At 58.7% G+C, this 12,616-nt stretch overlaps 1 protein-coding gene across 1 annotated transcript; it reads left to right on the top strand.

Annotated features, from left to right (window-relative positions):
• Positions 1-1,217: 1,217 nt before the first annotated feature.
• Positions 1,218-12,491, top strand: BAG3 (BAG cochaperone 3). Its single transcript, XM_056552046.1, has 4 exons — positions 1,218-1,468; positions 8,624-8,986; positions 9,517-9,825; positions 10,004-12,491. The coding sequence occupies exons 1-4, from the start codon at positions 1,328-1,330 to the stop codon at positions 10,829-10,831; spliced, it is 1,641 nt and encodes a 546-aa protein (XP_056408021.1). The 5' UTR covers positions 1,218-1,327; the 3' UTR covers positions 10,832-12,491.
• The last annotated feature ends 125 nt before the right edge of the window (positions 12,492-12,616 follow it).

Raw genomic sequence — 12,616 nt, 5'->3', positions numbered from 1 at the left:
CATGGAGGGCGGGGTACATCACACACGGTATATATATATATACATGGAGGGTGGGTACATCACACGCGGTATATATATATATACATGGAGGGCGGGTACATCACACGCGGTATATATATATACATGGAGGGCGGGTACATCACACGCGGTATATATATATATATACATGGGGCCGGTACGTCACACGCGGTATATATATATACATGGGGGCCGGTACATCACACGCGGTATATATATATACATGGAGGGCGGGTACATCACACGCGGTATATATATATATACATGGAGGGCGGGTACATCACACGCGGTATATATATATATACAATGGAGGGCGGGTACATCACACGCGGTATATATATATATACATGGAGGGCGGGTACATCACACGTGGTATATATATATACATGGGGGCGGGTACATCACACGCGGTATATATATATATACATGGAGGGCGGGTACATCACACGCGGTATATATATATATACATGGAGGGCGGGGTACATCACACGCGGTATATATATATACATGGAGGGCGGGGTACGTCACACGCGGTATATATATATACATGGAGGGCGGGGTACGTCACACGCGGTATATATATATATATACATGGAGGGCGGGTACATCACACGCGGTATATATATATACATGGAGGGCGGGTACATCACACGCGGTATATATATATACATGGGGGCGGGTACATCACACGCGGTATATATATATACATGGGGGCCCGGTACATCACACGCGGTATATATATACATGGGGCCGGTACATCACACGCGGTATATATATATACATGGAGGGCGGTACATCACACGCGGTATATATATATATATACATGGGGGCCGGTACATCACACGCGGTATATATATATACATGGGGGCGGGTACATCACACGCGGTATATATATATATGGAGGGCTGGTACGTCACACGCGATATATATATATATATATATACATGGGTCCGGTACGTCACTCGCGCTGTAATAATACCGTGGGCCGCTGTCACGTGATCTTGTAGATACTTGGAGTGTCCTGTAACCCCGCCTTCCTCTCCTCCTTTTCTGGCCACACCTCCGTCCGCTCTATGGCACCGCCTCCTCACTGTAACCTAATGCGCCGCAGTCTCCTCCCCTTCCGCAGTGTTCCCGCCTCTTATCCTGTATCTTCCAGACTCTTCCCGTTTTCTCCAGGTGACGTCACGGGGAGTTGACTTGTTGCTTTAGACTCCGCCCCCTGCTGTGCCTTGGTGACGTCACTGGCCCGGTAGATAAGAGGCGGCGGCTCCGGTTCTCGGTTTAGTTCCTGTACAGACGCAGCGTCATGAAGAGCAGCAGCCTGAGCCCCTCCGAGCCGCTGCCCCCGGGCTGGGAGATGAAGCTGGACCCGCACACCGGGTGGCCCTTCTTCGTGGATCATAATAATCGGACTACGACGTGGAGCGACCCCCGGGCCCTGGATAAGGTGAGGAGTCCCAGGGGCCCCGCGTGACGTCATCACTCCTGGAGCCTCAGATTACATGACAGGAGCATCTAAAGCAGAGGGCCCCCCTGGAGTAGACCGGCCAGTGGCTGAGAGGGCCCCCCCTGGAGTAGACCGGCCAGTGGCTGAGAGGGCCCCCCTGTAGTAGACCGGCCAGTGGCTGAGAGGGCCCCCCTGTAGTAGACCGGCCAGTGGCTGAGAGGGCCCCCCTGTAGTAGACCGGCCAGTGGCTGAGGGGCCCCCCTGTAGTAGACCGGCCAGTGGCTGAGGGGCCCCCCTGGAGTAGACCGGCCAGTGGCTGAGAGGGCCCCCCTGGAGTAGACCGGCCAGTGGCTGAGAGGGCCCCCCTGGAGTAGACCGGCCAGTGGCTGAGAGGGCCCCCCTGTAGTAGACCGGCCAGTGGCTGAGAGGGCCCCCCTGGAGTAGACCGGCCAGTGGCTGAGAGGGCCCCCCTGTAGTAGACCGGCCAGTGGCTGAGAGGGCCCCCCTGTAGTAGACCGGCCAGTGGCTGAGAGGGCCCCCCTGTAGTAGACCGGCCAGTGGCTGAGGGGCCCCCCTGGAGTAGACCGGCCAGTGGCTGAGAGGGCCCCCCTGTAGTAGACCGGCCAGTGGCTGAGAGGGCCCCCCTGTAGTAGACCGGCCAGTGGCTGAGAGGGCCCCCCTGTAGTAGACCGGCCAGTGGCTGAGGGGCCCCCCTGTAGTAGACCGGCCAGTGGCTGAGAGGGCCCCCCCTGTAGTAGACCGGCCAGTGGCTGAGAGGGCCCCCCCTGTAGTAGACCGGCCAGTGGCTGAGAGGGCCCCCCTGTAGTAGACCGGCCAGTGGCTGAGAGGGCCCCCCTGTAGTAGACCGGCCAGTGGCTGAGAGGGCCCCCCTGGAGTAGACCGGCCAGTGGCTGAGAGGGCCCCCCTGGAGTAGACCGGCCAGTGGCTGAGAGGGCCCCCCTGGAGTAGACCGGCCAGTGGCTGAGAGGGCCCCCCTGGAGTAGACCGGCCAGTGGCTGAGAGGGCCCCCCTGGAGTAGACCGGCCAGTGGCTGAGAGGGCCCCCCTGTAGTAGACCGGCCAGTGGCTGAGAGGGCCCCCCTGGAGTAGACCGGCCAGTGGCTGAGGGGCCCCCCTGGAGTAGACCGGCCAGTGGCTGAGGGGGGGGGGCCCTGTAGTAGACCGGCCAGTGGCTGAGGGGCCCCCCTGTAGTAGACCGGCCAGTGGCTGAGAGGGCCCCCTGTAGTAGACCGGCCAGTGGCTGAGAGGGCCCCCCTGTAGTAGACCGGCCAGTGGCTGAGAGGGCCCCCCCTGTAGTAGACCGGCCAGTGGCTGAGAGGGCCCCCCTGTAGTAGACCGGCCAGTGGCTGAGAGGGCCCCCCTGTAGTAGACCGGCCAGTGGCTGAGAGGGCCCCCCTGTAGTAGACCGGCCAGTGGCTGAGAGGGCCCCCCCTGTAGTAGACCGGCCAGTGGCTGAGAGGGCCCCCCTGGAGTAGACCGGCCAGTGGCTGAGAGGGCCCCCCTGGAGTAGACCGGCCAGTGGCTGAGAGGGCCCCCCTGGAGTAGACCGGCCAGTGGCTGAGAGGGCCCCCCTGGAGTAGACCGGCCAGTGGCTGAGAGGGCCCCCCTGGAGTAGACCGGCCAGTGGCTGAGAGGGCCCCCCTGGAGTAGACCGGCCAGTGGCTGAGAGGGCCCCCCTGGAGTAGACCGGCCAGTGGCTGAGAGGGCCCCCCTGGAGTAGACCGGCCAGTGGCTGAGAGGGCCCCCCCTGGAGTAGACCGGCCAGTGGCTGAGAGGGCCCCCCTGGAGTAGACCGGCCAGTGGCTGAGGGGCCCCCCCTGGAGTAGACCGGCCAGTGGCTGAGGGGCCCCCCTGGAGTAGACCGGCCAGTGGCTGAGGGGCCCCCCCTGGAGTAGACCGGCCAGTGGCTGAGGGGCCCCCCTGGAGTAGTCCGGCCAGTGGCTGAGGGGCCCCCCTGGAGTAGACCGGCCAGTGGCTGAGGGGCCCCCCTGGAGTAGACCGGCCAGTGGCTGAGGGGGCCCCCCTGGAGTAGACCGGCCAGTGGCTGAGGGGCCCCCCTGGAGTAGACCGGCCAGTGGCTGAGGGGCCCCCCTGGAGTAGACCGGCCAGTGGCTGAGGGGCCCCCCTGGAGTAGACCGGCCAGTGGCTGAGGGGCCCCCCTGGAGTAGACCGGCCAGTGGCTGAGGGGCCCCCCTGGAGTAGACCGGCCAGTGGCTGAGAGGGCCCCCCCTGTAGTAGACCCGCCAGTGGCTGAGAGGGCCCCCCTGGAGTAGACCGGCCAGTGGCTGAGGGGGGGGGCCCCTGTAGTAGACCGGCCAGTGGCTGAGAGGGCCCCCCTGTAGTAGACCGGCCAGTGGCTGAGGGGGGGGGGGGCCCTGGAGTAGACCGGCCAGTGGCTGAGAGGGCCCCCCTGGAGTAGACCGGCCAGTGGCTGAGAGGGCCCCCCTGTAGTAGACCGGCCAGTGGCTGAGAGGGCCCCCCTGGAGTAGACCGGCCAGTGGCTGAGAGGGCCCCCCTGGAGTAGACCGGCCAGTGGCTGAGAGGGCCCCCCCTGGAGTAGACCGGCCAGTGGCTGAGAGGGCCCCCCTGGAGTAGACCGGCCAGTGGCTGAGAGGGCCCCCCTGGAGTAGACCGGCCAGTGGCTGAGAGGGCCCCCCCTGGAGTAGACCGGCCAGTGGCTGAGAGGGCCCCCCTGGAGTAGACCGGCCAGTGGCTGAGAGGGCCCCCCTGGAGTAGACCGGCCAGTGGCTGAGAGGGCCCCCCTGGAGTAGACCGGCCAGTGGCTGAGAGGGCCCCCCTGGAGTAGACCGGCCAGTGGCTGAGAGGGCCCCCCTGGAGTAGACCGGCCAGTGGCTGAGAGGGGCCCCCCTGGAGTAGACCGGCCAGTGGCTGAGAGGGCCCCCCTGGAGTAGACCGGCCAGTGGCTGAGAGGGCCCCCCTGGAGTAGACCGGCCAGTGGCTGAGAGGGCCCCCCTGGAGTAGACCGGCCAGTGGCTGAGAGGGCCCCCCTGGAGTAGACCGGCCAGTGGCTGAGAGGGCCCCCCTGGAGTAGACCGGCCAGTGGCTGAGAGGGCCCCCCTGGAGTAGACCGGCCAGTGGCTGAGAGGGCCCCCCTGGAGTAGACCGGCCAGTGGCTGAGAGGGCCCCCCTGGAGTAGACCGGCCAGTGGCTGAGAGGGCCCCCCTGGAGTAGACCGGCCAGTGGCTGAGAGGGCCCCCCTGGAGTAGACCGGCCAGTGGCTGAGAGGGCCCCCCTGGAGTAGACCGGCCAGTGGCTGAGAGGGCCCCCCTGGAGTAGACCGGCCAGTGGCTGAGAGGGCCCCCCTGGAGTAGACCGGCCAGTGGCTGAGGGCCCCCCTGGAGTAGACCGGCCAGTGGCTGAGGGCCCCCCTGGAGTAGACCGGCCAGTGGCTGAGGGGGGGGGGGCCCTGTAGTAGACAGGCCAGTGGCTGAGGGGGGGGCCCTGTAGTAGACCGGCCAGTGGCTGAGGGGGGGGGGCCCTGTAGTAGACCGGCCAGTGGCTGAGGGGGGGGGCCCTGTAGTAGACCGGCCAGTGGCTGAGGGGGGGGGGCCCTGTAGTAGAACGGCCAGTGGCTGAGGGGGGGGCCCCTGTAGTAGACTGGCCAGTGGCTGAGGGGGGGGGCCCTGTAGTAGACTGGCCAGTGGCTGAGGGGGGGGGCCCCTGTAGTAGACTGGCCAGTGGCTGAGGGGGGGGGCCCCTGTAGTAGACCGGCCAGTGGCTGAGGGGGGGGGCCCCTGTAGTAGACCGGCCAGTGGCTGAGGGGGGGGGCCCTGTAGTAGAACGGCCAGTGGCTGAGCGGGGGGCCCTGTAGTAGACTGGCCAGTGGCTGGGGGAGGGGCCCCCTGCAGTAGACTGGCCAGTGCCTCGGGGGGGCCCTGTAGTAGACTGGCCAGTGGCTGGGGGAGGGGCCCCCTGCAGTAGACTGGCCAGTGCCTCGGGGGGGCCCTGGATTAGATCTATAACATGACTATCTCCAGGGTTTACAGAGAACGGGCTGAAATAGAGAAAATATCCATCGAGTGGCCATTGTGTGAAGGAAAATGTTGTGGTGGTGTTGGTGTTAGAGGAGAATGGGCAGACTGGTTCGGGGGTGGTCCCCTGCGGTCTGCTGCTGACCATGGGCATCGCTTTATGACCAGTGTCCCCATATCTTCTGATACTTCCAACAGGATAATGTCACATGACATAATCTCATACAATGGAGGAGGAGGGGCGGGGGAGGTCTGTATGGAGGAGGGGCGGGGGAGGTCTGTATGGAGGAGGGGCGGGGGAGGTCTGTATGGAGGGGGAGCTGGGGCGGGGGAGGTCTGTATGGAGGGGGAGCTGGGGCGGGGCAGGTCTGTATGGAGGGGGAGCTGGGGCGGGGCAGGTCTGTATGGAGGGGGGGCGGGGGAGGTCTGTATGGAGGGGAGCTGGGGCGGGGGAGGTCTGTATGGAGGGGGAGCTGGGGCGGGGGAGGTCTGTATGGAGGGGGAGCTGGGGCGGGGGAGGTCTGTATGGAGGGGGAGCTGGGGCGGGGGAGGTCTGTATGGAGGGGGAGCTGGGGCGGGGGAGGTCTGTATGGAGGGGGAGCTGGGGCGGGGGAGGTCTGTATGGAGGGGGAGCTGGGGCGGGGGAGGTCTGTATGGAGGGGGAGCTGGGGCGGGGGAGGTCTGTATGGAGGGGGAGCTGGGGCGGGGGAGGTCTGTATGGAGGGGGAGCTGGGGCGGGGGAGGTCTGTATGGAGGGGGAGCTGGGGCGGGGGAGGTCTGTATGGAGGGGGAGCTGGGGCGGGGGAGGTCTGTATGGAGGGGGAGCTGGGGCGGGGGAGGTCTGTATGGAGGGGGAGCTGGGGCGGGGGAGGTCTGTATGGAGGGGGAGCTGGGGCGGGGGAGGTCTGTATGGAGGGGGAGCTGGGGCGGGGGAGGTCTGTATGGAGGGGGAGCTGGGGCGGGGGAGGTCTGTATGGAGGGGGAGCTGGGGCGGGGGAGGTCTGTATGGAGGGGGAGCTGGGGCGGGGGAGGTCTGTATGGAGGGGGAGCTGGGGCGGGGGAGGTCTGTATGGAGGGGGAGCTGGGGCGGGGGAGGTCTGTATGGAGGGGGAGCTGGGGCGGGGGAGGTCTGTATGGAGGGGGAGCTGGGGCGGGGGAGGTCTGTATGGAGGGGGAGCTGGGGCGGGGGAGGTCTGTATGGAGGGGGAGCTGGGGCGGGGGAGGTCTGTATGGAGGGGGAGCTGGGGCGGGGGAGGTCTGTATGGAGGGGGAGCTGGGGCGGGGGAGGTCTGTATGGAGGGGGAGCTGGGGCGGGGGAGGTCTGTATGGAGGGGGAGCTGGGGCGGGGAGGTCTGTATGGAGGGGGAGCTGGGGCGGGGGAGGTCTGTATGGAGGGGGAGCTGGGGCGGGGGAGGTCTGTATGGAGGGGGAGCTGGGGCGGGGGAGGTCTGTATGGAGGGGGAGCTGGGGCGGGGGAGGTCTGTATGGAGGGGGAGCTGGGGCGGGGGAGGTCTGTATGGAGGGGGAGCTGGGGCGGGGGAGGTCTGTATGGAGGGGGAGCTGGGGCGGGGGAGGTCTGTATGGAGGGGGAGCTGGGGCGGGGGAGGTCTGTATGGAGGGGGAGCTGGGGCGGGGGAGGTCTGTATGGAGGGGGAGCTGGGGCGGGGGAGGTCTGTATGGAGGGGAGCTGGGGCGGGGGAGGTCTGTATGGAGGGGGAGCTGGGGCGGGGGAGGTCTGTATGGAGGGTCCCGTCCTCCTCCTCCTGACCGGGTGTGTCCCCTCCTCCTCCTCTTCCTCCTCACCTGGTGTGTCCCACGCTCCTCTTCCTCCTCACCTGGTGTGTCCCACGCTCCTCTTCCTCCTCACCTGGTGTGTCCCACGCTCCTCTTCCTCCTCACCTGGTGTGTCCCACGCTCCTCTTCCTCCTCACCTGGTGTGTCCCACGCTCCTCTTCCTCCTCACCTGGTGTGTCCCACGCTCCTCTTCCTCCTCACCTGGTGTGTCCCACGCTCCTCTTCCTCCTCACCTGGTGTGTCCCACGCTCCTCTTCCTCCTCACCTGGTGTGTCCCACGCTCCTCTTCCTCCTCACCTGGTGTGTCCCACGCTCCTCTTCCTCCTCACCTGGTGTGTCCCACGCTCCTCTTCCTCCTCACCTGGTGTGTCCCACGCTCCTCTTCCTCCTCACCTGGTGTGTCCCACGCTCCTCTTCCTCCTCACCTGGTGTGTCCCATGCTCCTCCTCCTCTTCCTCCTCACCTGGGGTGTCCCATGCTCCTCCTCCTCTTCCTCCTCACCTGGGGTGTCCCATGCTCCTCCTCTTCCTCCTCACCTGGGGTGTCCCATCCTCCTCCTCACCTGGTGTGTCCCATCCTCCTCCTCACCTGGTGTCTTCTGTACCAACCTTTCAGCATGTATGTCCCCATCACCCTCCTGCCTCCTCAGGGTGTCCCCGTCTTTGACCTTTTTGGAGGTGAACCGTGCGGCTCCACTCCAGGGCAGCGCAGCTGTCACGGAGTCATCATGGCTGCAGCTGTCAGGTGTCTCGGGGTCAGCAGAGATCTGGATCCATTTATAGGCCTGTGCTCTGTGAGCTCCATTGTCCTGCAGCTGACTTATCGGCTTATTGACATCTTGTTTTTTGAGGTAGAAGCTGAGGAGTCTCGTCGCTGTGACTGCAGCCCACTCCATCTGTAGGATTCCTGCACGTGGGGGGAGGGGAGGAAACATTACACGGAGTGACAGCTCTGAAGTAATGGTGACAGGTGACTCCGGCCCCGGATAGTAGTCATCACCCGCTGTGAGGGCCGGTGATCGTGCAGAATGACACAGTAGGGATTATGGGATGACGAGACTAGATACCTAACCCAGAAGGTTTGTGGGTAATGGTAATGAAGTCAGTCTTTTCCAACGTCATGTGACTTCAGAGCTCATGGAAATGCACTAAACACCCCATGTAGGTCAGTGAAGATGAGGTAGGTTGGAGCGGGGTGGATATGTGATCGGGTCTGTCTGGTCCCCACTACAGCTCATCAGGTTCACGCTGTAGAATAATTGGTTAAACGGTTGGTTTGGGCCTATAGCGTGGAATGAGTATTAACCGATTGCTGCAGGGTTTTCTAACATTGTCTTTATCTGTGTTTAGGTCAATCAGATGTTGTCCAATGGTCCATCCCCAGAGGGTCTGAAGTGTGGAAACCTCTACTACCCTCAGCTACGACCTGGTTATATACAGATTCCGATCCAGCATGAGGGCTTGGAGAGCAGACATCAGCCGCCCTTCCTCCATATGCATCAGCCAGGGGTGCAAAGGGTGAGATCTGAGCCCTCTGGCCAGAGACGGCCTCAGTCTCCTATGACTGGCCCCAACCGACCTCAGTCTCCTATGACTGGCCCCAACCAACCTCAGTCCCCTTCCTGGAGCCCCTCAGAATCTTCTCAGACAGATAAACAGAGTGGACAGGTCACTGGGTCCTTGGCGTCACGTGGATCATCACAAGGACAATCGGTAATGTTTTTGATCGCAGCGCCACTTTTTGTAACTGGCAATTCTCACTGGTCCTGCAGATGTTGTGGCGTCATTCATGACTTCAGGGGTAATATTCTGCGCTAAACCCCTCACTTTATTATAGCCGCTGTTGTAGCGCGTCATTCTCGTAGTGTCACGTGGTGTATTAAACTGCTAATGGTTGTGGAGAATTTTGTCTGGAGCTGCATTGTTCCCAGGAGGGGTTCAGGGCAGAATACTGATGGGTTCAGGGGATGATGTCCTAAAAACTCATCAGCTGCTTGTATAAAACCACCTCTTTATAACATGAACTTTTAGCTGGTGGTCGAAGGCGCTTAATACTCTGGCGATGCCTGTAGATACTTGTAGTATGTCTGAATGTAGGAGCAGAAATGGCGTAAAGCCTTGTGTATTCTATAGGAATATCCTTTTTGGATCGAGTGCCTTTTATTATAGTATTTCCACTGCAGTTTTGGTGGGGCCATGAGATGTTAGAAGGATAATTGATCGGTTCTCTTATTACGTTGCAGCCTCCACTTTCTGAGCTGAGTGGCCCCTCACAATCTCCTGGAAGGCAGGGTACTGGAAGACAAGGCCATCAGCTGCCTCGAGGATATATTCCCATTCCAGTGATCCATGAAGGGAACATACCGCGACAATCTACTCACAATGTGCCGCAGAAGACCCTGCATCCTCAGTCAGAATCCCAGGTGCACCAGCCAGTGTTTCACAGGGTTCAGGATGAAAGAGACTCCAGACAACCCTCAAAGACTGTGTCCAGTCGGGAAAGTTCACCGGCAAGAACAACTCCGTCCCCCACTGCTCCGGTCAGAGTGCAGGTAATGTCAGCGGGGCTCGGGGTGCTGGTCACATAAGAGATTGGTTCTTAGACACTTGAGCGAAATGCTCGTAGTCATCAAACTGATTTTGTCTTCTGTCCTGTAGTTATGATCTTTATTTACTTTTTGGTCGAAGGACCATATATTCTTACTTTGCCAATTACATTTTGTCTGGCAGATTCCAATACAGAGGGTTTCCCCACCTAAAAGTCAGCTGGAGGTTGATCCAAACAATGTATCTACTGTCCCTGTAAAGAAATCCTCTCCTACAAATGTTCCGGTTCATGTGAGCATCACATCAACTTCTCCAGTCCAGGATAGTGCCTCAAGCATTGGTCCGGTCCAGGATAGTGCCTCAAGCATTGGTCCGGTCCAGGCCTCCTCTCCAAGCAGCCCTCCAGCTCAGTCAAACCTACTGAGGAACTTTTCAGCTCCAATAAGCTCATCGTGCACTGAACAGGAGCCGACCAGAATTGTGGATGAGGACTGTAGATTGTTTCCTGAGAATGTAGAAAAAGAGCAGCAGTGTTCACAAATCCTGGAAGAGCGAGTGACAGATGCAGATGTTCCTCCAGCAGAGCCGGCTGAGCCCCATAGCCAACACCCTGGAGTACAGCAGATAGAGAGGATTTTACACAGGGTCCAGATGCTACAAGAGGCTGTGGACAACTTCCAAGGCAGCAAGAATAAGAAGTATCTAATGTTGGAGGAGTATCTGACCAAGGAGCTACTGGCCCTAGATTCGGTAGACCCTGAAGGCCGTGCTGATGTGCGCCAGGCTAGGAGAGATGGTGTTAGAAAAGTCCAGAATATTCTAGAGACTTTGGAACAGAAAGCTAATAATAAGCCAGCTGTAAACTCCCAAGAACTAATGGAATTGGGCGGCACAGTAGAAGAAAGCCAAGGGGCATCGGGCTCTGCTGGACCAGTGCAGTCAGTGGGGCCCCAGCCGGAGGCATCTTCTGGTCAGGAAGTCTCTGACCCAACCACAGCTGGTGGACATTAGTGGCTTGATCTTTGAAAGAAAGGCTCAGAAGACTTCTGGGCTTCAGTTTAGCATTTTACAAAGTTGCGTGTTTCATGTGTGACGGAAGTCATCTGCAGAATTGGTTTATAAGGAAGAAATGGCTCTGCGGATCCTGAGAATGTTTACAGAGCAGCACTTTCTACATCATAAAATTAGGCAGGGTGGAAATCCATCCTAGAAAAATCTTCATTGAATGAAGATTTTCTATCTTTATCTATCGGTTCCGCACGGTTTCAGTCTGTACTGATACTTGACAGATGGTGGTGGAGCCTGCAGTACACAGTGGCCTTACATTCACACGTGACCTATATGACCAGTGTTGGTGGGTTTCTGTTTGGGTCTCTATCGCCCACCCTGTTCTGGACAATGATGTCTACACAGGATGTAGAACTTTCTCTGTAGGTCCGGATTATCACCCACAGACCTGATACTATAAATAGGAAAGATGGTTGGGATTTACCTATGACCCTAAAGTCACCAAGATGTCAATATGGCCAGTGTTATCCTGTGTGGGTCCTATATGCACTACCCTTCCCTGAGCCGCTCTATCGTATATCTGCATTGTAGATTAGACCTCTGTATTATGAATCGATTTTGCATCTTCAACATAAGCGAACCTATGGGGTAGGAAGTGGAGCTTAAAGGGGTACTTCGGTGAAAACTTTTTTTTTTTTTTCTTTAAATCAACTGGTGCCAGAAAGTTAAACAGATTTGTAAATTACTTCTATAAAAAATTCTTAATACTTCCAGTACTTATTTGCGGCTGTATCCTACAGAGGAACTTCTTTTTTTCAGGGATTTCTTTTCTGTCATGACCACAGTGCTCTCTGCTGACACCTCTGTCAATTTTAGGAACTGTTCAGAGCAGCATATGTTTGCTATGTATGGGGATTTTCTCCTGCTCTGGACAGTTCCTGAGATGGACAGAGATGTCAGCAAAGAGCACTGAGGTCAGAAAGAAAAGAAATCCAAAAAGTAAAGAATTTCCTTTGTAGTATACAGAACTAATACGTACTTGAAGGATTAAGATTTTTTTTTTTTTTTTAATAGAAGTAATTTAACAAATCTGTTTTAACTTTCTGGCAGTTGTTTAAAAAAATTCCACCGGAGTACCCCCTTTTTAAGGAATAAAATCCATAGATGTGACGATGCTTTCTGCTGACGTGTTATTCTAGCGCAGAGCGTGGATCCTACATGTGAGGGGAGCTCGGCCATGAGGAGACGTCAATCACTTCTGGCCCCTGTCTTTGGGATTTTCTTGGCGTAGCTATCACTGGTTCGGCCTCAATGTCTTCACTGCTTATTAATTAATTCATATTTCTCCACATGGACATTTGGGGCATAAGAGGTTGTGTAAAAATGACAAAGAAATGAAGAAAACTCTATTGGAATTCACTCCATCTATCACGTCTGGGCTTTAGTCAATTTAGAGAACTTTTATAATTCATCTCCATCCTGGGTATAACGCTCTGCTCGCCCTCATCATGTGACTATCCTGGGTATAATGCTCTGCTCACCCTCATCACATGACCCTCTCTATCCTGGGTATAATGCTCTGCTCGCCCTCATCATGTGACCCTCTCTATCCTGGGTATAATGCTCTGCTCACCCTCATCACATGACCCTCTCTATCCTGGGTATAATGCTCTGCTCGCCCTCATCACGTGACCCTCTCTATCCTGGGTATAACGCTCTGCTCGCCCTCATCACGTGACCCTCTATCCTGGGTATAACGCTCTGCTCGCCCTCATCATGTGACCCTCT

The sequence above is a fragment of the Hyla sarda genome, unplaced genomic scaffold (assembly GCF_029499605.1).
Source record: "Hyla sarda isolate aHylSar1 unplaced genomic scaffold, aHylSar1.hap1 scaffold_1343, whole genome shotgun sequence".
NCBI classification, from domain to species: domain Eukaryota; kingdom Metazoa; phylum Chordata; class Amphibia; order Anura; family Hylidae; genus Hyla; species Hyla sarda.
This window is presented reverse-complemented; position numbering and strand designations above follow the sequence as displayed.

Excerpts from the sequence above, each read along its gene's own strand:
- BAG3 (XM_056552046.1), top strand. The coding sequence starts at position 1,328 with ATGAAGAGCAGCAGCCTGAGCCCCTCCGAGCCGCTGCCCCCGGGCTGG. Across the intron at positions 8,987-9,516 it reads GATCATCACAAGGACAATCG|CCTCCACTTTCTGAGCTGAG; the intron begins GTAATGTTTTTG and ends ATTACGTTGCAG. Across the intron at positions 9,826-10,003 it reads CTGCTCCGGTCAGAGTGCAG|ATTCCAATACAGAGGGTTTC; the intron begins GTAATGTCAGCG and ends TTTGTCTGGCAG.